Consider the following 22,613-nt stretch of genomic DNA (forward strand, 5'->3'; position numbering starts at 1 on the left):
ACCGGTTTGATCACCTTGCAGTCCAAGGGACTCGCAGGAGTCTCCTCCAGCACCACAATTCAAAGGCCTCAGTTCTTTGGCGCTCAGCTTTCACAGCCATACATTGCAACTGGGAAAATCATAGCCTTGACCAAGGGTCTCAAACTCAACTTACCTGGGGGCCGCTGGAAGTACAGTCTGGGTGAGGCTGGGCCGCATCAAATATTGCACCACTGCGGTGGTGGTGGGCCGCTCATCCGGAGGCCAGCCCGGGTGCCGCCGGTGCTTTGAAGGCCGCAGGGCCCCTCCCCCGTGCCCCGCCTGTCCCGGCGATTGGCTTGCGGGCCGCAAGTTTGAGACCCCTGGCCTTGACTATACGCACTTTTGTTGGCAGGGTGATGTCTCTGCTTTTTAGTATGCTGTCTAGCTTTGCCATCGCTTTCCTCCCCAGGAGCAAGCGTCTTTTAATTTCTTGGCTTCAGTCCCTGTCTGCAATGATCTTGGAGCCCAGGAAAATAAAATCTGTCACTACCTCCATTTCTTCCCCATCCATTTGCCAGGAAGTGAGATGACCGGATGCCATGATCTTAGTTTTCTTAATGTTGAGTTTCAAGCCAAGTTTTGCGCTCTCCTCTTTCACCCGCATCAAGAGGCTCTTTAGTTCCTCTTCACTTTCTGCCATTAGAGTGGTATCATCTGCATATCTTTCACACATGATGTGCTCTGCATGCAAGTTAAATAGGCAGGGCGACAGTATACAGCCTTGCCAAACTCCTTTCTCAATTTTGAACCAAAGCTAACAAGACAGGTCTAAAAACTAATTTTCAAATGTCTGTCTACTTCACAGCAAAATAACTTTGTAACTGGGACATAGTCAGAGAGAAAGCCTTTCACCTCTAAGAATGATTTTTAAAAAATGACATTTAGATATAAAGAACATGAGGTGAAATGCTATTTTATGGTAAATTTGATGATTTTCAACAGTTCTGCTTAGTGCTACTGAATATGTCATCATGGAATAATTTAAAAATAACTAATTAAGCAGACACTACTTGGAGCAAAATCTGAAGACCTCTGCTTGAATGACCCTGGTCATTAATCTTGGAAAAAAAATCAATGTATAGTGTTGCATTCTCTGATGACTTCTGGTCATATTCTTTTCTTACATGAATTCAGTGATTGGATCTTAGTAATTACAGAAACCTCCTGGCCCCAAGAATTTAGCAAAACTAAAGAGGGAAATAAAGCAATCAAAAGGTGTGGGAGGGTGACATTAGTAAAGATGTTATATTTTCATTGTTGTCAGTAGCCACGAATGGTTAAGGCAGCACATGCTGTCAGGTGGGGTGAGAAAATCTTGTTTAAGGATGCAATATTTTATAAAGTTGGGAGAGGGAAAGCTCAAGGCAAGCGAACAAATAGTTCAATCAGAATTCAAGAATAAGAACAGCCTTGGGTGGACTAAAGTGTGAGAAAGTGAAGGCAATATTTAAAAAAGTAATGGTAATCGATTTATAATAGGAGATGGAAGCAGAAGATCATACCTCTGATAAATATGTATATATTTGGATGGTTGAAAGAAGCACTGGCTGATTTTGGATGGAATTATAGACTGTTGACTCCAATTCAGTCCAATGAATTAAGTATGTGCCAGGAATGGGAAACTGCTTTCATTCCGACAGCTACATGCAGTTTCCAGGAATTATGTGGAAGCCACGTTCCAGTGGTGGTTGGGGTCAAAGTTAGAGGGAGCAAGTTGCAAAGGTGGGGCCAGAAAAAGAGAACGAATACAAGAATGAGGGAGTGAGAGCGGGAGGGGAGGGGAGGGAAATAACCAATGCAGCTTATCAGATATTTTGTAAAGAATACATGGAGGCCACAGCAAGAACTAGCAGAGATACTCTTTGCTGCTGTTGTTGTTAGTCGCGAAGTCATGTCCGACCCATTGAGACCCCATGGACAACATTCCTCCAGGCCTTCCTGTCCTCCACCATCCCCCTGAGTCCACCTAAGCTCACACCGACTGCTTCAGTGACTCCATCTAGCCACCTCATCCTCTGCCGTCCCCTCCTTCTTTTGCTGTTGTAACCATCCTTAAAATCAAGACAGCATTGGTTTCCCCTTTTGCCACCCCAAGGAGCTTCTCTGAAAGCTCATCTAGTCTCTTTCTAAAATATTAATTTTGAAATTGACCTGAACTGGAATCACAAGCATTAACTGAAACACAGATTTGTTTTAAAAACATTGGCTGTTGGAGGGATTCGCCTACCTCTGTCTAATGAACATGGGCTACTGCCATGGCACCACAGGTAAAGAATTTACAATGAGTCATTAAGGAGCCGCTAAAGCAAAGGATGAAAAAGTCTACTTACATTAGCTTTTTCCAGCCTGGTGTCCTCCAGAAGTTTTTGGACATCAAGTCTCAGCAGCCCAGCCAATAAGGTCTGTGGTCAGAAATACTGGAAGTTGTAGTCCAATACATCTCAAGGGCACCCAATTTATGAAAGACTGTCCTATCCCATCATAAGCTCTTGTATATGTATTCTTCTGGAAAGCTTCCCAATTATTGTTAGTAATTGCAAATATTTATTAGAGAAATCTGTCAGTAAGATGTGCAGAGAAACTGCCATGGATGACATCTTCAGCTTCCAGCCATGGTAATATTTAGGAGAAGATTTCAATCTATTTACAATAAATGGATTCAGCATTCAGTGCCCTTTATCAGGAGCTCAGGAAATGGTTACAACAACAGATGACTGGTTAGGCCAACAAAGTGTACTGAAGAAGAGAGGAGGGTGGGAGAACCATCCTCATGGCCAAGACACCCGTGTTTAATGTTAGAAATCAGGGGCCTGCTAAAAATTTGTCTCAACAGTGTATTTTGCCCTGTTTAACAATTGCTGTATTCCAAATGGGAGTGCTCCTTGACCCAGAATTAACTCTGGAAGCCCGGGTGATGGCCATGTCAAGGAGCATCTCCACCAGCTTTGGCTGGTCCTGCAACTATGTCCTTACTTGGATGGGCAGAGCCTAGCCACAGTAATCCATGCCCTGGGAACCTCCCAGCTGGATTATTGCAACAAACCCTATGTGGGGCACCCTTCAAGATGATCTGGATACTTCAGTAGGTACAGATTGGAGTGGCAAGATTGCCCACTGGGACTGGCAGGCATGATCATACAACAGCAGTCCAATATCATCTTCACTGGATACCTATTGAAGTCCAGTCCCAATTTAAGGTGTTAATGTTGACATATAAAACCCTAAATGGTTTGGAGCATGGGTATTTGAAGGGCCCTAAGAACCCCAAGACACAAACCCTAAGATCTTCTGCTGAGGTCCTTCTTTGGGAGCCCTCCTTGAAGGAGGGTAGAAGTGTGGCTACCCAGAGAAGGGCGTTTTCCCTGGTAGTGCCCTGGCTTTGGATTCTCCTCTTCAGGGAGGTGCACCTGGCACTGACACTTTATTCTTTTCGGTACCAGGCCAAAACCTTTTAATTTAGCCACTATTTCAAGTATTGATTGTTTTATCATATAGTTAGAATAATTTTATTGTATATTTATATATTATATTCAAATTTTAATTTGCTGTTATGCTCTGGTTGTAAGTCATCTTGCAATCTGCCCAGATAAAGACAGGACAGAAATGTTTTAAACAAATGACTTTTGCCTTTTGTAGAGGTGTGTGAACATTTGTGATGATGGCCATACTATCTGCATCCATATTCCTGTATTAAAAGATACAGTGCAGCAACCTTGCTTAAAGTGGAAGTCCCTCATTCATGTATGTGTGTGAATTTGATTTTCATTGGAATAGTAACAGGTAAACTGCCTTGTGTTAGATCATGTCTCAATTATTGGGCTCTTGTACAGATCTCATTGAAGAAAACTCAGTGGGCGCAATCTATAATTAAAATGATAGCCACTGTCATTTTAGTGATAGGTGCCACTAATTTTGGAGCCATTTTTAAAAGCATACATCTGGTGTCTGTAAGTGGAAATTGGACAGAGGGTTTGATAGTTGCTTCTGGCCCCGGGAACAATCCAGTGCCACGAGTCATTCTTAAATTGAATGTGGACATCAAAGAGAGGCATCCTTAGATAAATAAAATCTTCCTTGAACTGCTGATTGCAAGGCCCCCCACCTGTGCCCCCCCCTTAGGATGGAAGAATGAAACCAATATAGTAGATTGTCAAGAACTGACTTGATGAGTTGTTGAATGGGCATGTGAATTTTAATGAATTTATTTGCATGCTAATAGGTGGCTCTCAGCAGATGCTTTTGCTGTTCCAGGCACGGCTGTGGTTGGCAAATGCCAGACCCGTTACATCAGCGATGTGACAGGCGTTCAGCAACGATAGGATTATTCTCTTGCCAGAAGGCTGTTGTCCCTATCAGTGTCAGTTTGCAGCTCACTCTTCAAGGAGGCTAATTAGTCCAGATACGGATAGCCCTTCCGAGGCAGCAAACAGGGCAGGGCAAACGTGAGGCGGAGCAAAGAAAAAGTGCAGGCACCCAGTCTGATCTGGACGTGTGCGCGTCCTGAGCTCTTTCCAGGATTTCTCGGGAGGAGGAGAATAGAAGCGACTCAAGACTGCCTAAGCTGCCATGGCTGTCATCGCTGCTGCGGAAGAGAGAAAAAGCAGGGCGGGATCCAGATATTCCCATCATGCACCCCTTGAAATGTGGAAAGGAGGGGTGAGGTCACTGCAGACCCTCCGCCCTGAACTGCAAGAGCCTGGCAGGGCTTAGAAGTGGCCCTTCCTCGGCCCCCACTTTCCCCATCTGACCTCTGTGGGGTGACACTGTTGTTCGGCACCACAGTGCGATGGTGTGAAGAGGGGCACCCTTCTCCTCCTCTCCCCATGCTGGGTCATTGCTCGCAAGCTGGCAAGCCTGGATTCCATGCATTAATGGAATTATTAAAATCCACACATTTCTTCCTACAGGGCTCGGAGGAATGTGAGTTCTGTTGCTTGCCTTTGGCTTTTTCACCAAATCCTCTTGGAATCCATCCCTTCAAGCATTCAAGGGCTTTCTCTTGTGTGCAGCCCAGTCTTCCAAAGGGAGCTGAGAGGATGTCTGTCAATGCTCACAGACACCCTTCCGTGCAACCAGCAACATTTTTCTGCATTGGGTGCAGCAGCCCAAAAGCCCGTAGCGGGAGATGTGGAACAGGGGTGCTGCTTGTGCTGTGGGTGTGCAGGGCTCCTTTCCCAGCGAGCCTCTCATGAGCAGCCATCTTTGGCACCAATGGCACCAGAGGAGGCCCAGGGGTTTCAGAGGAGGAGGTTCCCCGTGGCGACTGGCCTTGCTGTCAGTGCACTTTCACCAAATCAGGCATGCTTGTGCGCACGAGGTGCAAAGGAGCTTGGGAAGGTAGAGCTCTTGTATTCCTCTTTCTTGAGGAATCCTGTAGACACCTGGGCTGACCCATCAGGGCTTTTCTTTTGATCTGAATTTGTGGTGGTGAGTTTGGGTTGTCTCCTTTAACAGCTATGTGTTTATTAAAAGCTGGTCTACTTCATGCTGGGATTGCCTGGATCCTGGATCTGGCAGGTTCAAACAGGGGAAGACATGGTGGACAAGTGCTTTCCATGCAGAGGTTCCAAATTCAGTCTCCTGTTTCTGGACCCACCTGCCATTGTAGAAGAACCCAGAGAAAACCTCAGAAGTAGAAGATCTATGCAGGTACCAGAGCTGCAGAGTCAATACATAAAACCTTCAAATCTGACCCCAACTCCAACTCCTCAGTTCATGGTTCCATCAACAATGACTCCTTTATTTAGATATCAATGTAGGAAATAATTATGCTAATTGTAGATGCATTTTTATCAGAACAGCTAAAGTCACTAATTTTTGCAACACAGGCTTTTATCTTCTGTAATACATTGATGCACATATTTCCCATCTGTTGTTATTGTAAAGTGTTCATAAACAGCCGACTTTGTTCACACTTTTTTCCCAATTGTAATTTTTTCATGGAGTGCCACTTTCACTAATATACGAAATTAAAATATATAACCCAAATATAACCTGAAAAATATGTTAATCAAATTACTATCTCTCAAACAGGAAATTTTAGCATATTATTTATATTGCAATTTAATTTTATTAGGAGTTGGAGTTGGCACTTTTTAACTGATTCTGACTCCGGTGACCCAAGAATTGCTTCCACCGCCAAGACTCTGGCTCCGTGTGCTGCTGAGCACACCTGGGTGTGGGCTTCTGGAAAACCCTGGAATGTTGGACTGTGACACAAGGGGACCCAGGGCAGGCTTCCAGGCATTAAGCCCTCCATTGCTATGGCGAAAGCCAAAACCAGCACCTTGAAGTGTGAAATGACCAGGTAACCACTATAAAGCCCCAGAAAGAGCTTCAGCAGTAACCCAAGATGCTAGGACTTATACCAAAAAGGGGAGACATTTGTTTGGTTTACATTTTAATATGAGCCAATCTAATTTGCACTTCCCAAATGCAATTATTAAAAATTATTGGAAGACAATTTTCTTGCAGTCTTCTCATTTCTGCCCTTTTTGCAATGCAAGACTACAGTCAAATGGTGCACATAAAATGCATGCATTAGGAGACGTTTCATACTGAAAATGTGCGGGACAATAGATACATTTCCCCTAATATATGCATCCGTATACACAGTTCCCCTATTACATCAACCACTTCCCATTAATGCACAGTATTGGCCGGAATGGAGGCAATTCCTATATTCTGTTGTTACTCATCAAGTCATGAGATATCAGGTTGGGAACACAGATGCTAATCAACCCACAGCACCTCCTTTTCAACTGGCTGACATAAATATATGAAATGGATCTTCTATTTCTTTTTGTGGAACATTTTTAATGCTGGGTTAATTTGACAGTACTAAGTGTTATTTAACATAAAAGCCATTTATGAAAATAATTGTGGAAGATAAACAGTGCAACATGAAAATTAAAACGTGTGCTTTGAGTCTGTGTTGCCTAGGAGGGTTTAATGTTTTAAAAGTGACAGCCAAAGATAATTATTTTCTTTGTGTTGATTAAGAGAGAGGGGCAGGCAGGAAGAGAAAGAACTTAAACAAGGTTTTACAAAGAAGGAAGGAAGGAAGGAAGGAAGGAAGGAAGGAAGGAAGGAAGGAAGGAAATCGTTTTGGAATTTGACGTTCCCTGTATCCAAGGCAACCATCAGTGGTCTCAAGCTCAGATTGTTACTTAAATTGCTGGGTACATGTTGGTATAAGAATGGATGTCCCCCCCCCCCCACACACACACACCCTTCTATTGCAAAGCTCTTCTACCAACTGCTGTGGCCAGTATTCCATTTCAGTCATCTTCCAGTTCAAAGGAAACTTCTTCCATTGATGTCAAATGTCATATATGTGCAATTTTCTCTTGCCATATTTTTACATTGGATTGTCACTCCCCACATTTGCTGACCACGTGCACAGAACCAATCACGGACCGTGAAAGCTAAGCATCTCTTTAGAGTGATAATGGAATATTTACCCAGGGTATCTTCCAGATATATTCACACACAAGTTCCCATACACACGTTTACACATACCCTATTACAATACTAATTTGAGAAGAGATCTAATAGCATGGAAGGAGGGCATCTTAAGGAGTTATTTAATCCCAAGGAACTGAAGGGAAAACTTGTACCAGCAATTAGACCTGCCATGGTGCAATTTAGCAGTAGACAGAACATTTTTTGGAATACACTGGTAGCCTTCTGATTTGCAGGACAACTTAAAGGATTTCTCACTCCCAACCACATAATAACAGAAAGAACGAAATGACTCCCACTCACCGAAAGCTAAAATAAAATTGAGAACCTGAGGAGAAGAAAGCCAGAGAGCAACAAGGACAGTGAAAATCTGTACTGTCTCCACTTTGTGGATTGTTGGGTGATTTTCGTTCCTTCCCTGCTCAGTGATGGAATCGGATTTTGCATGCATGCACATTCATTTGTGAAAAATTGCACACATGAAAATGCACAAATTCCCCCAACATAAGCAAACCCTGAGGCTTTTGGTATGAGGACAGTATAGAAAAGGGTTTAAATAAATAAAAAATTAAAAAATCCCCTGTGTATATTTTCATTCTGTTGTCAATGGGAGGATTACACACATTTTTGTAGGTGCTGTTAGATTGTCCATATTTTCCTAAGATTAAATTTGTGTACAGTTACGGAGTGTGTATGTGTGTGTGTGTCTTTCACACACATCATCCACAAGTCCACGGAATCCATGTGACTTTGAGAAAGCCAGTTCACTGCTCAATCCACAGGTCTGATTCTTAGAAATCTGAACTCTCTTGAATTCATTTCTTTGATATCCCAACGAAGTCCTCACCACCATCACAAAGCTGCCATGGGACAGTTTAGTTTTGCTCTTAAAAGGAAGAGCTGTGCTTATCCAGCTTCTGCAGCCAGAGGCACTCAATTCATCCATCGCAGATGAAGCTGAGAAGGGTGTCCGCACCATTGCATCAGATTCACCTGACGGCACAGAAGAGCACGATGTCAGGGCAAGGTGTGGGAGGTGGTACTTCTCAGGGAGAGTCTCCTAATGAGGTTTTCATATGAGCCTTTGAGATGGTAAAAAGGCTTTTTAAAAGAAAACAATAGGAAACACCCAAAGTGTATCCTTGCCAGTGTGGCATCTTGGTTGCAGTATGAACTGGGACTCAGGAGAGCTGGGTGCTAGTCCTCACGCAGTCATAAAGCTCACTGGGTGACTTTATGTCACGGACTCTCACAGACTCTCAGCCTACCTTACAGGGTTGTTGTGGTGATAAAATGGAGAGGGGGGGAGTCTTTGAGTTCTTTGGAGGAAGAAGAAAGGTGGCATAAAAATGTAATGAATAATAACAATTAACGGCAATAGTAACATGCCACCATTGCACCGTTCTCGCAGTTTCTGGAAAAACGATGCATTAGTGTTGCTTACAAGAGGGACAGGCTGTATTCAGACCACTAGATCTGAAGAGGAATGTTTAGGAGAAATGTGGAGGAGGGCGTTGGTTCATGAGGGAGACTGTATTTGCTCTGCAGAACAGGTCAAGGGGCTGGCACATAAAGGGAGGTTGAGATGGACTGTGAAACTTGTACTGTGAAAAAACACTTGTGAAGGAAGGGAATTTGTAGCTTTCCTCCTTTCATTTCACACACACTTCAGCAGGTCCATCAGAAGAAAGTCTGCTGGAACCCAGGCTAAATGGGACTAGGAACTTACTGGTATTTCAGTATGTGAAATTCCGCCTCCTCCTTCTCCCTCTTTGCCCACTTTCCCATCTTTCTTCACTGCCCAGTTTTTAATTTCTTACTCCAACTTCACTCCCCGCTCTTCCCTTGCCTTCCATTTCTCCCAGACCATCTTTTTCCAACTCCCACCTCTGTATGGACTTGCTGCATTGCTGGAAAACTAGCAGTGCTGCCCATCTGAACCATAAGATAGGTTTTACTAATTGTAAGCAAACATCACTGTCCAGGTGAGCAACCACAGATTTCCCCCTTGTTGAGTGGACCACACCATGAGTCCCCCTGACCATTGACCATCAGCTGGGCCTGATTGTAATTCTATGGGGGACAGAAACTCCCCTGCTCCAAATCTGGGGCCCTTCTCTTGGCTTCTCATCCTTTAACAATTCTCTTTGTGGATGAATCCAAAGACAAGCATATCAGCTGACAGAAGGTGGAAAAGGTGTAAGGAATCCATGGCCTTCCAGATGTCGTTGGACTACAACTCCCATCATTCCCCCCCTTGGGCATGACAATTAAGATGGATGAGAGTAAAGGGAACAGCCACAGGGCCAGAGACTCTCCACCCTTGCCTAGGGTGGGCATGAGCGAGATGCCGTTCCCCTGACCCCAACAGCCTGAACACAGCAGATGAATATTTCATATCCTGTTCGTAGTGCTTTCCCCACACTCCACATTTGCAGCTGCTATAATCTGAATTTCCTCAGAAGGTGGAAAAGCTCATTCTTGGAAGCAGTTCCGCATGCCAGGATTTCTTCATTTCTCCTCCAGATGCTCCAATTCCTGGTGAAATGTCCTACTTGCTAGTGAAACAGCTGTCTCCTGTATCTTGCTGGTGAATATCAGAGGCCCATGGATTTTGGCAATCTTGGAAAAAGACAGCTGGGTCTTTTTCTGTGGGGAGCTAAAAATTGGGGAGGTAAAATTTCAGAGGGATTATTATTATTATTATTATTATTATTATTATTATTTCTGGGATACCCTGGAAATAATCCTCCTGCACCCTCCGTGCTGTCCATAATCTTATGTGGAGGATTTTTGGTGTAAGTGTAGCCCTAATTTTAATATTTGATTGATATTATCTTGCTATCCTTGAAGGAACAAAGGGCTGTTTCTTCTCCTTCAAATCCTCCTCTCCTTGCCCTTCACTTGCCTTCATCTGGACCAACAATGGTCTTCAGCATTTTGAGTCAAACTTTCTGAGAAGAGAATTTGCTAAGCCATTTTCTTAGGATGCCCCCTCTCCTTTCTGTCCTATAACATTTAGAAAATTCTACTTCCCACTTTGAAAATATTGCTGAAATCCCCCTCTTCTTCCAAGTTTGAAACCCACAAACAGGCCATTTTGCACTCAGCCCTATAAAAAGATGGGGAGGTGGGGAATCCCAAATAATGATCAGGAAGCTCAGTTCTCCAAGTTGGTGCCATATTCAGCCAAAGTGGCATTGCCCACTCAGCGAGGGAGGAACCAGCAGCACTGGGAGAGCCCAAAGGTTTTCAGAAAAATAAAGTATCTTGGGTGGGAGGGAAAGACCTAAGTGGATAAAGAGAACATAAACAGCACCAAGAAAACTGAGGATGGAACGGAAACTCTTGGTAGGAAGGGTACAATGGAGGGACCTGGAAAATGACTGGCTGGACCCTGAATGTTAACACTCTACACTGCAACCTTTTATTGCAGGCCCCGGATAGGTGTTCTTAATTATTAACTTGGGGTCATTTGCACAGGTTTCTTGGCCATCATATTTTCAACTTCTTCTCACCCTGTGTAGACATTTTCCCACCCAAGTTGTGCTGGAACGGATGAAGGTCTGGTGTTACCATGCTGACTTTCGTTTTGGTGAGGGCAGGAAAATGTTCCACTGCAACATGCCTGGGGGATGCAAATTTGCCATCCCCCCACTCTTCTGCATTTCAAAAATGCCCACAATCTTTTCTCTGAGGTAGCTTATTCGCCATGCCAAGAGATAGACAAACATGTAACATTCAAACTTGCTGAGTTTCTTTAAATTCTTCCTCAAAGTTCCGTTTGCTTCATTTGCATTCCCAAATGTGAGTCATGGGAAGAGGAAATGCTTTTGGTCTATCTAAATCAGAAAAAACATACATTTTCTATGAAAAATGTATAGTTTTTTATCATTATTCCAATGAAAAATTTCCATTTTCATCTCAGGCTAAACTTTGTGAAAATGCAGATTTAGGGCAGAAATTCACATTCCAGAAATTAAAGTTTGCATTAGTGCACATTTTGGAAGTGAGCATTGCACAAGCGTACACTTTCAAATGTGAATTTAGGTATCAGAAACTATTAATATTTCTTTGGAATTGTGTCCTGACTTGCCTTAGCCTTCAGCCTCATGACTGGGACAAGTTTGCACACAGTCACAAATTCTCAGAGATTCCTAATCATGCTTCTGCTTTTGCAAGTCCCATGAAATTTTTTGCAGTGATGTGCGCATCCCTCCAAACATTTGGATTACATTCCTGAACATCTAAAAGAAAGCCTGGAAAACTGAAATATAGCAGAAGCATGGGCTTTTCAAGATGGATCTCTCTCCCACCCCCAGTACTATAATTAGTATTCCCTTCCATTATCTCTTAAGACATTTATGATGACAAGAAGTATTTCACAGCTCTGCCATTGATTTTGCAAGAACCAAAGCAACATCTAAAATTGTATTGATTGCAAGAACAAAAACAAAACAAAAAAGATCCCTGCAGCATCCAGGGAAATTGACTTTGCTCCTGCGCATAAGTCAAATTTCATTACCACTGTATCTGCATGAATGCAAATGTGCAGCCGTTTTGCAATAGACCAAGATGCCATAGACAGAGCCAGGTCACTGGTTCATGTAGCGCAGTGCTGTCAATGCAGACTGGCAGCTTTCGCACAGAGTCTTTCTCAGCCCTCTCTGGGGATGCCAGGGATTCAAGCTGCAGCTGTTGCATGCAAACCTGGTCCCTGCCCTGGTGCCATGTGACTGCCAGTGCATGATGAGCTCACACACTCTGCCCTGTGATGCAAGCCAGGGGTTCTGAACATCTGTAGGTCCTATTTTCAGTCCCTCCTTACTAAGTAACCAGTTGCAGGCTCATCTGGGATTGGAGGACAGGGATCACATGTGTAGAATTGATACAAGAAATTTGTTCTCTCTCTCTCTCTCCTCCTCCCCCCCCCACCTTTCTTCAATATTCTAATGATGAGCAAATGCACTTCCAAAGTGGGAACTCAATCTATTAACAACCATTCTTTTTCAGTTCAATTATTTTCCTATTTTTTCCCAGTCAGACTTGCATTGAAATCAATTGTACCTGTTAAACAACTTCCAGGACTTCTTTCCCCATACTCTAACATTTATCTCCTTGTCTCCAGTACAGAATCAATCGATCCCATCGATCTAAAGAATCCTGTTTTGTAATGTTACCTTCCCATCAAAAATGTACTGACTTCATAAAATCCATCCCATCTGCATTTTTGCAGATAGTTGAGCGCGTTTCATTCCATTATCCATTAATTGACAGGACTGGATTTTGTGCAAATGCATTCAGACAGATTTGCACAAATTCAGACTTCAAAAATGTTCTGAAAAGGTACAAGTCCCCCTTAACACGTGAATACACTCAAAATGTGCATTTTCATGCTTTAGCTTATGGAAAGAAATGTGCAATTTTAGGTTATTCTTTATTTTTATTTTTTTCTATGAGTAAACATACATAAAATTACAAAAAGGAAAAAAGAGGGGGAGACCTGGGCTGCAGGTCCACAGAATCAGTGTGACTTCAAAACAGCCAGTCCACCATGAATTCCCTGGGCCAGGTGCATAAAAATCTGAATCAGTCTGAATCTCTGCTAACCACAATATTTTGTACATCATGAAATCATATCCATTACTGCTACTTGGCAATTATAATTTTCCCATTCCCTTGGATATATTTCTTGCTTTTCTCCATTCTTTGCAATTAGATCCATGCTGATCAGGCTAAATTGTAGATTACATTTAAGGATATTTATGGAAACTTATTTTGCGGTCTCCGTAGATCTATCATTTGCTGTGAAATTTATCATAATGATCCGGAAGCAGGGATGGAGCAGAACAAGCAGCCTGCTGAACAGGAAGCTTCTGGTCCAGGCTTTTCCCCGGAACAGAGTGTGAGCTTGTGCTGCCACAGAAGGTCTTGTAGTCTGGGAGGCAGAGATATCTGGGCTTTCCTCTGTGGCTTGTTCTCTCAAGAACTTCCAGTCCTAGCTCTCCTTGCCAGGAAGGGGAGGCAAAGCCTCCTCATCCAGGGAAAGCCAGCGCTGCTGCTGGGACTCCCACGAACAAACTCTATTGAGCTCATGTCTACTGCACAAATGTGCCTGAGAGTTTTCCCGGTGCAATTCTGCCTGTGAAAAAAGAGCAATCTTCGCAATGGTTTCTCACTGATTAAAGTACCTCTGGCTTATTAAATGAGATTTACAGAAAACAAATTACCACTAATTTTCAGTGAAATGTGGATAGTCCTGCATGATTCTTGCACAATGTGAATTGCTCTGGCAGAAAGTGGAAGATGTTTCAGCAAGCTAGTCATCGTAACAAGTGGGCATTGCCGTTCCTTTTTTATTATTGCATTTTAACTGGACATGCACATGGTGAGCATGTCATGAGCGGAGCTGGCTGGAGCCAGGGGTCAGACTTGATGGCCCGGGAGGCCCCTTCTGACTTGCTCTGTTTCTGTTTCTATTTTATCATCATGTTTATATGGATTGTTGTAAACTACCCTGAGAGCTTCACCTATCAGGTAGTATAGGTGGTGGTGGTGGTGGTGGTGGTGGTGATGATGATGATGATGATGATGATAAGGTAAGATTCATCAAGGACACAATCCTTTTGCAATGATCATAAGACCCAAACTCAGCGGCTTATGCTCATCCTATCAAACGCTCCCCATCCTTACAGCCTGCATTTTTGCTAAATGGCTTTTTTGCCATCTAGTGGAAATATTTTAGAGATAAGGAAGCTAAAGAGGCCATACAGTAGTTAAACTATGGAATTACCTTCCACAGGCTGAAGTGATGGCCACTAATTTGAATAGCTATAAAAGGGAATCTAACAAATTCGTGGAGGAGATGCCTAACTGGAGATTCATCCAGTGGTTCCATGCTGCCTTCAGCCTCGGAAGCACTATGCCTCTGTGCATCAGTTGCCAAGGAACTTGGGCGGAAGGTGCTGCGGCACTCACAGCCTCCGTGTGGGGTCCTGTATGGCTAAAGGATTGCTCCCTGCATGGCTAAAGGACGGCTAAATGTGCTCTTGGTCCAAGCTGGCAAGGCTCTTCTCAGTTTCTGATATCCTCACCTCCCTGCCCACTGAAATGCCCTGCTTTCCCCATCTCAGAGGTTCTGTTTCCAAATTCAGAGAGGCAGCTAGAACAATTTTTTCCATATGCCAGGAGGCATGATGGAAGACCATAAATTGTACATGTCTGTCTCTGAGTCAGTCTGAAGTGTCTTTAACCTCAGATCTGAAATCCAAAGTATCTGATGATTCCTCAGGGAGTCTAGGAAGCATAGAATCTATGCAGCCTAATCATTTTGTCTAGAAACTGAACAAGAACTGACTTTGGGGAACTAATTTATGATATTGCAATGAAAGGAGCCTGAGAAAATGACAGCTTATCATGGACTGACATATTTACAAGATAGTTGCAGTCCTGTTGTCTCTTAAAGAAAAGCAAAGCATTGAAAATCAAGGCGATAATACCTCTTTTAGGACTAACTCAAAAGTCACAAAGTAGTGAGTAAACGTAATTGGACTCTTTGTCAAGCTGGATGCTACATTGGAGAAAATGGCAAAATGCAAGCCATGACAGATCAGAAATTTATAAAACATATTTTTATAATTAAAGAGGAACTCCATGGGATAGAATCACAGTATTTTGAGGGTGGGACTTGACTTGAACATTTGTGTTGAGTTCCCGGAATGATTCTGCTCTGTGTCCTATGTGGTAGAATATGGAACAGTTCTGCAAAGGTCCGTTGGCCAATTTAGTGCAACCAATTTTCAGGGTAACACCTGAGGATTGATTGGGAATTCTGAGCCTACCCATGCTGGATTCTATGAGTGTTGGCTGTATTTGAACTGAATGCCCTTGCCTGGGTATTCAAGAACTTTTAAAGTCGGGCAGATGCACCAGAAGGTAGATCTGGTCTCATTCCCTTCTTTGTATTTGGAAACATGGAAGAAGTGGGTCTGTGCGTATGGACTTAAATCCATGAGCTGGTGACTCAAGCGCAACTTAGCAAAAGCAGGTGGCAAACATTTGGCAAAACATTTGGATGAAAAGAGCAATCTAGTGCAGAGTATATGAGCCAGATTGATATGAAAACAGTCATGTGGTAGCTCATATCAATTTTGTTGCACTGAAAATCATCACTGATTCCAGGAGTTGCTACTTAATACTCTGGGTCCAAGCTAAAGTCAAGCAAACTGCGTTAATTCTCCTACCAGAGAGAGATCATTTGCTTTGCTCCTGAGATCCGACGTTTCAACAATCTGTAATTTCTATTGATTTTGAAGGGTGATGGCTGTCCATCCATTGCAGAATGGGGGATTTAATGGACTCTCATAGATCTGAACTACTATATAAAATCCTTCATTTAATCCCATTTTATAGGGTTGAATTTAAATTCTCTTTTTATAGGATTGTTACTAGCCTCTGGAATGATACCATTTCAAAAGTGTTTTATAAGTTTGCTCTTAGGCGTATACTTTGCATTTTCAAGCTATTTTTGAACATTTGCATTTCCATATAAACATTATGCATAGAATTTTCTTTACAACCCTGGCTACTAAACCCACATTTAAAACAACCATCTCCAGAATTGAAAAATGCAGTCTGTTCAAACATAAAGGCATTTTGCATCATTCAGCATGGAATACATCTCTGATGCTAGGTAGCAAATGCCTTGACGATGCTTGTGTAAGAATTGAGTTTTATAATGAACTAATAAAGTTGCTTGCATGCCAAAGCTTGGATTTATTTCCAGTCTAATCAAATTCCAGCTGATAAAACTGAAGATGTTCACGAAGTGTTCATTGACACCTTCTATCATTTGGCTGGATATTTCTCTTTGTGACAAAGAAAACTGCACAGTCTGTTTATGACTCTGTGAGGTTATTAGCAGATGTTAGTAACAGACCCTTCTTAATCTATCTATTTATTTATTTACATATATTTAGTGTGATGTAGTGGTTAAGAGCATGGGACTGGGACTCAGATGAACTGGGTTTTAGTCCCCGCTCAGTCATGGAGCCAACTGGGTGACTTTGGGCCAGTCACCGACTCTCAGCCCAGCCTACCTCACAGGGTTGTTGTTGTGGGGATAAGACAGAGGAGGAGAATGATACAAGCTGCCTCGAGCCCTTTGTAGGAAAAAGGCAGGGTATAAATTGAAAAATAAATAAATAAATTTATAGGCCACCTACAATTGCCGAGGCCTTGCTAGGTGGCTTGCAATCTAGAATGTCTCTCAGCTTTTCCTGATGGCAGTAGATGTTATTGGCAGGTATTTTGGGAGGAATGGCACACCTGGGCAGGATTTGTAGAGTGGAGCGCAGTGGGAATCCTGGAGAAATTCCCTGAGCCAACTTGATATGTCCAAAGGAGGGCCAGCATGGTGTGGTGGTGAATGCTGGACTTGGGTCTCGGAGGTCCTCGTTCTAGTCCCAACTTGACTATGAAGCTCCCTGGGTGACTTTGGGCCAGTCACTCACTCTCAGCCCAGTCTACCTCACAGGGTTGTTGTAAGGATAAAATAGAACTATGTAATCTGGGGTTCCTCCCAAGTGGGAAAAGGCAAGATACAAAGCAATGTAATAGGAATGCCACTGGAAACGGCATTAAGTTTGTGCCACAGTCCTTCCGGGACCTGAGCATCTCGGGGTCCACTTTGTCTTACATTAATCTGCTGATCTTCAAGAGGGTTCATTCTTTGGGTGCCTCTTTCTTCTGAAGTGAAGTGAAGGAAGCTGGGAGAAATCAAGTTGGTCCAAAACATTTTGCTGCTGAGATATGACTATCCCGAAGCTCCATGGAGTCCATTTCTCTAGCATTCATTTACTTCCTCTTGTGCTCGGCCCTGTCTTGGAAAGAGAGCTAAGCCAAGAGGAAACCCATGAATACTTGCAGAACAAAATTTTGCATGACAAGCAACCTTCTTCTGCATCACAAACAAAACTTGCCACATGTGATGCAGAAGGTTTTTGTGCAGCATTCACACAGGGTTCCATCCTTGGCATGCGCCACACTAGACACACTTGTTGTGAACTCAGATTCATTGTGACATCAAAGCAGGCCCAAGTTTGGTGACCTGAGCCCAAGGAATCCAATGGGTTCCCACCCTGCAAATGGATTCCTCATGGATCCATTCCTCATCAACAGGCCTGATGGCAAAAAGTGTTGAGTAGAAGACCATCCTATTTTATAGGGGATAATCCCATGCTTGATACTCCACATAAATAAGGTTCTTCCATTGGAGGGAAAGGGGTGCCTTTGGGAAGTTAGGATACAACTCTTCTTTCAATGGTCTAGCTTTCAATGCAGTAAAATTTCCAATGTGGTGAGACTGTGGGTATGAAGGAGCATTCTAACATGTTGGTTCCCACCTCTGTTCTGATGTGGTACAGCCCAAAAATATCAAAGGCTACTAAGCCAGAATTCAAGGAGTTGTATCAAAGGTAGCCATACATAAGTAGAGCCACTGAATCAGCAGGGCTTCAGTTCCTTATGACAAGCTGAAGTTCCATTCATTTCAGTAGGTCCACTGTAAGTATGTCTCTGTCTGCTGTGGGCCCAAATTCTTCCCTGCCACCCCTTAGATCAGTCACTATTGTTAAGAGCAGAGTATGATTCCATGTATATGTCCTTTCTAGAAAAGCAAAATAATAATTACAAAATCAGTTCTAATGTCTTCTTTTGCAGAGCATCAAAGTGAGTTGGCTCCCACCGCCACCAGGCACACAAAATGGATTTATCACCGGCTATAAAATCCGACACAGAAAGACAGCCCGCAGGGGTGAGATAGAAACACTGGAGCCAAACAACCTCTGGTACCTGTTCACAGGTTAGTGTTTACATGGCTGTTACCCTCCCATAGCCAATGGTGAATGAATGTTTGGGGAATACAATATGCTTCCAGCACCAGGAACCTTGTTTTCCTCTGCATTCAAGTTACATTTATTAGACTGTACAGCAACAACCTTCATACATTTTTACTTTGTTTCCCCCTTAATGGTTTGATCATGTATTTGTGCCTTTCCATTTTCCTCAGCTTAATGAAACAATTCCCCATTCTGCCTCACAGTTTTTATCCTAAATTAGTTTCTATGAATGCCAACTCAAAAACAAAAACAAAACCTGTCACCCTAGTACAAGACTGTTCCTCTAGTATTCACACAACAAGCAAAATGTGTTTTTATATCCCGTAGAAAGCTGTTAAATGTAGGGTAACCTCTAACGTAAAGCAGAACTAGGTTTGTATGTTTTCAATGGCTGTATAGAGGAGAATATTTAAGCAGGTATTCCATTAATTAATCTATACCCTACCTTTTTACCAAAAATGGTACTTAAGGAGGCTTATGAAACAATTCAAAATAAATTAAAACAATAAAGCACAGGAAAATGCAATCAAACCAAAAGAAAAGTGCCATCTGGTTTGCCGCTATGTGAAGAGAAAGTTGGGCTAACTAGGATCCAGCATGGCTTTTCTCATTTTCTTAACTACAGAACAAAAACAGCACCTGCCTACAAGCTTCTTGAATTTGAACCTTTTCTTGAACTTTTGCTGCTATCAGAAGGCTAGCAAGGAAGAAGACACCCACATCTCCCTTGGGAACATGTTTCCCAGCTGGGAATGCCCTCTCTCATGTTGCTAGCAAAGCACCTCTGAAGAAGGTGGCCTCAAAAGAAGGGCCTTCTTAAAAGCCAGGCAAGCTCATAGGGGAGAAGGTGATCTTTCGGGTAACCCATCCCAGGTTTTCTAGGTCATAACCAGCACTTATAATTCTGCCCAGAAACAGACCAGTAGCCCCTGAAGCTGCTGTGGGCAAGGGAGTAACCAGCCCCGGTCAAGGCTGGCCCACTGCATTTGGCTTTTCACAAATTTTCAAAGATGGTTTTCAAAGGTAAGCCTTCTTGTACAGAGGGGAAAGATATTGGAATTCCTTCTTCCACATAATAGTTTGAGGAATCTAAAGCATAAACTTCTATATGCTGCAATTCTGTACAGTAGTCCTCCACCAACTGGCCCCTTCCAGATGTTTTGAAATTCCACTTGCATCCTCTCCAACGAATATGTCTGGTGTTTAGGAATTCTGGAAGCTGCAATTTTCTGTAATTACAAGAAGTTGTAATATGTACTTATCAAAGAATCAGTCCCATTGAGGCTAATGACGCTCACCTGTGAGTAGACCCGTCCAAGACTGCACTGTTAGTGAAGTCCTGCTTTCCTTGTAGCCCTATAATGCCTACTTGTGGGAAGTCCCATAAAATCCCACATCCTTTTCTTGTTCCAGAGACAACCTGAGAACTTTGTTTTTTATTACACCTTCAGAAGTTAAATTTAAAGATCCCCCATTCTGCTTTTTCTTTATTTATTGGTCCCCCTTTCCATTGGTTTTTAACTATTTTTGATGTATTGCAATTTGGCTGTTCAGGTTTTTGGACTGTACATCACTTTTGAAAATCACACACACTATAAAACTCTTGCAAATAAATAAACTAAAGTATGGTATCTCTCTTGCCATTCATCAGCCCACATATAAAGTTAATCGTTTGATAGCTTTCAAGAAAGGATGGGATATTCATATTTAAATATGCCGAATGGAACAGTAACAAATACATACCTTATTGGCATTGTTTACTTGCATATTACAAGATTTCTAGAGGAGCTGGGAATCATGCAGCTTTTAAAGGGATGATTTAAATATTCAAGCAGTGAGACTTTATGTCTTCTTAAAAGCTTCTGCTGGTGAAGGCAGGTGTTTTTGCCCACTAATGAGGACAGCTGCAATAGCAAAGTAATTCAGAGTTACAACAAGGGCTTTAAATCACTGCTATTGGTTTTAGTGTAAGATCCAGGATCAGCTAAAATTTAGAAGTGTGGTTGCTGTTGTAGTTTTTTTTTTAATTTGGAACATTCTTCCTCAGAGAAGCCTTGCAATTAAATGTAACTGTTTATCTTTATGCTTCATGGTCAGTATTAAGATACACAAAATGATAAACATATATTCCTGTGAGGGAAACAAAGGCTCAGTGTAGTGTTCCAACAACAGCACTCGCCTTCACTAACAGAAGTGCACGAGACGTTCCAGGATTCACACTATCCAGAATTCCTGGTTAACGCTTCTCTAAGGAGCTCCATGTGCTGAAGCAATTAGGTTGTGATCTTGTCTAAGATTAAGCACTTGCCCCCTTAAGATCACAAGTAGCTTTCCCCAGCAGAACAAAGGTATTGGACTACAGCTCCCATCATTCCCAGACATTGCCCATGCTGCCACCCTTGAAACTGCACACCTGAAAGACAGCAAATTGAGGTCTGATGGTTATTCTTCAGTTTCCTCTTCCAGTCAAAACTAGATAATTTATGCTTCATGGGGATAAGTGTTAAAGAATTTAACATTATGCCAATAAATGTTAAAACATAAATGTTTCATGCTGCTGCGCACCGTTTTCGGCACTGCTCAGAGCCTCGGTTCTTCCCTCCATTGCCATCAAACTGCCATTCCTTCACCGGTTGCTGTTTCTTTAGGCAGCTCCAGCCCTGCCAAAGTGACAGTCTGACAGCAATGTAAAGCAGGGGTCCCCTAGCTGCGCCCCCCAAGCTCTTTCTGTGCTGCCCTCCCACCTACTTGTTTACTGTTATGACCCTCAAGGCATTTTATCTAAGACCCGCACAGTTCTTCCTACCTCATGCAGACCATCTACTGATGTTTTTCCTGTTCCTTCCTTGTAAAAATACAGTAGATAAAGGATTACACAGTAAAAATATTGTTCCGAAATGGATGGCTTTCAAGTTAACATTCCTTCCTTTACTTCTGAATGTTTACTTTTGATCTAAATTGATAGGTTAATACTTTTGTTACTTTTGATTGAAGATGTGGCCCTCTTTAGGCATTGGGCATTCTAATGAGGCTTCATGTCCCAGAAGGCTGGGGACAGCTGCTGTAAAGGGTATCAGAAGCTTGGGATTTCCTTCCAGCTTTCACTTATAAAATGTATCTCCTCGCCGGTAAAATCATCTCAAAGCAGCATACAGTGCTAATAAAACACAATAACATCCTAGCATTGAGCTTTCAGTCACCAGTAAAATGGGATAGAGTACAAAGAAATGAATAGCAGTACACTAAGGGCAATATCACAAATTCAATCCATAGTCTGAGTAAATAAATAGGCCTTCCTTGAGAGCAAGAACTTATAAAGCTCAGTTCCAACAGTATTGGAGTGGGAGGGGATTCTGCAGTCATGGTGCCTGTACTGAGAACCAGCTTTCTGAGCTTCCCACATACTGAATCCATGGTGAATGTGACACTGCCCATTGGACATCTCCACTCGCTCCTAACAGCTGACCTGATGCATAAGGCAGAAGATGCTCCACTAAGTAAGCAGGTAGTAAGTCATGCAGGACTATCTGGAACAGCCCCTTGAGCCTGACTCAGTGGCATATTTGTTTGAAGCAAGAACGGGGCACTTGTGACTCCTTGGAGGCTCTGTGCGATTTCCCACATGGCTTCTCTTCCACCGACCCCACCTCTTCCCTGCAGCTGTTGGTTGTTTGATGGTTTCCAAGGTCCGATTCCAGTGCTGGTCCTGTCCCCACTGCCCACCACCAGGAGACAGTCCCTGAGAATTTGGTCCTTAGCCTGAAAGAGGTTCCTCACCTCTGTTTGAAGCAGCAGATGCTTATAAAGAATATATCTGCCCTATTGGGTGAGCCTTTCCTGAGCTCCATGTCACTGTGGGTAAATGTGAAGATACAGGAGGTCCCTGAGTTACAAAGGAGTTCTGTTCCTGAGAAAATTGAAATTAAGTCAGATTTGTATGTAAGTTGAATCATGTACAGTCAGCCTTCCACAAGCTCAGGGGTTAGGGACGCAGGGCCCCCATAAAATAGAAGAACCATGAATAGCTCTAGGCCTCCTCCCCACCCACATGTACCAGTGCTACTTCTTTGCAACAAGGAAATGTCAGAGAGATTTCCCTCTCTCGATAGGGAGGGCAGGAGGGCCTGTTTTGGAGGACTCCTTCTCCCCGCTTTCTCTCTCTCTCTCTGGTGGTGACAAGTACAGGTCGTTCCTAACTTGGGAACTACCTGTACTATTAAGTGATAATCT

At 42.9% G+C, this 22,613-nt stretch overlaps 1 protein-coding gene across 1 annotated transcript in view; it reads left to right on the plus strand.

The window, feature by feature from the left end:
• DCC (DCC netrin 1 receptor) overlaps window positions 1-22,613 on the plus strand; it is a 647,852-nt gene that overhangs the window by 461,161 nt on the left and 164,078 nt on the right. The window contains exon 13 of the mRNA XM_044431047.1: window positions 18,205-18,346. Coding sequence (XP_044286982.1) covers window positions 18,205-18,346 — 142 coding nt within the window. The remainder of the gene's footprint in view (window positions 1-18,204; window positions 18,347-22,613) is intronic.

The sequence above is a fragment of the Varanus komodoensis genome, unplaced genomic scaffold (assembly GCF_004798865.1).
Source record: "Varanus komodoensis strain SLA01 unplaced genomic scaffold, ASM479886v1 scaffold22, whole genome shotgun sequence".
NCBI classification, from domain to species: domain Eukaryota; kingdom Metazoa; phylum Chordata; class Lepidosauria; order Squamata; family Varanidae; genus Varanus; species Varanus komodoensis.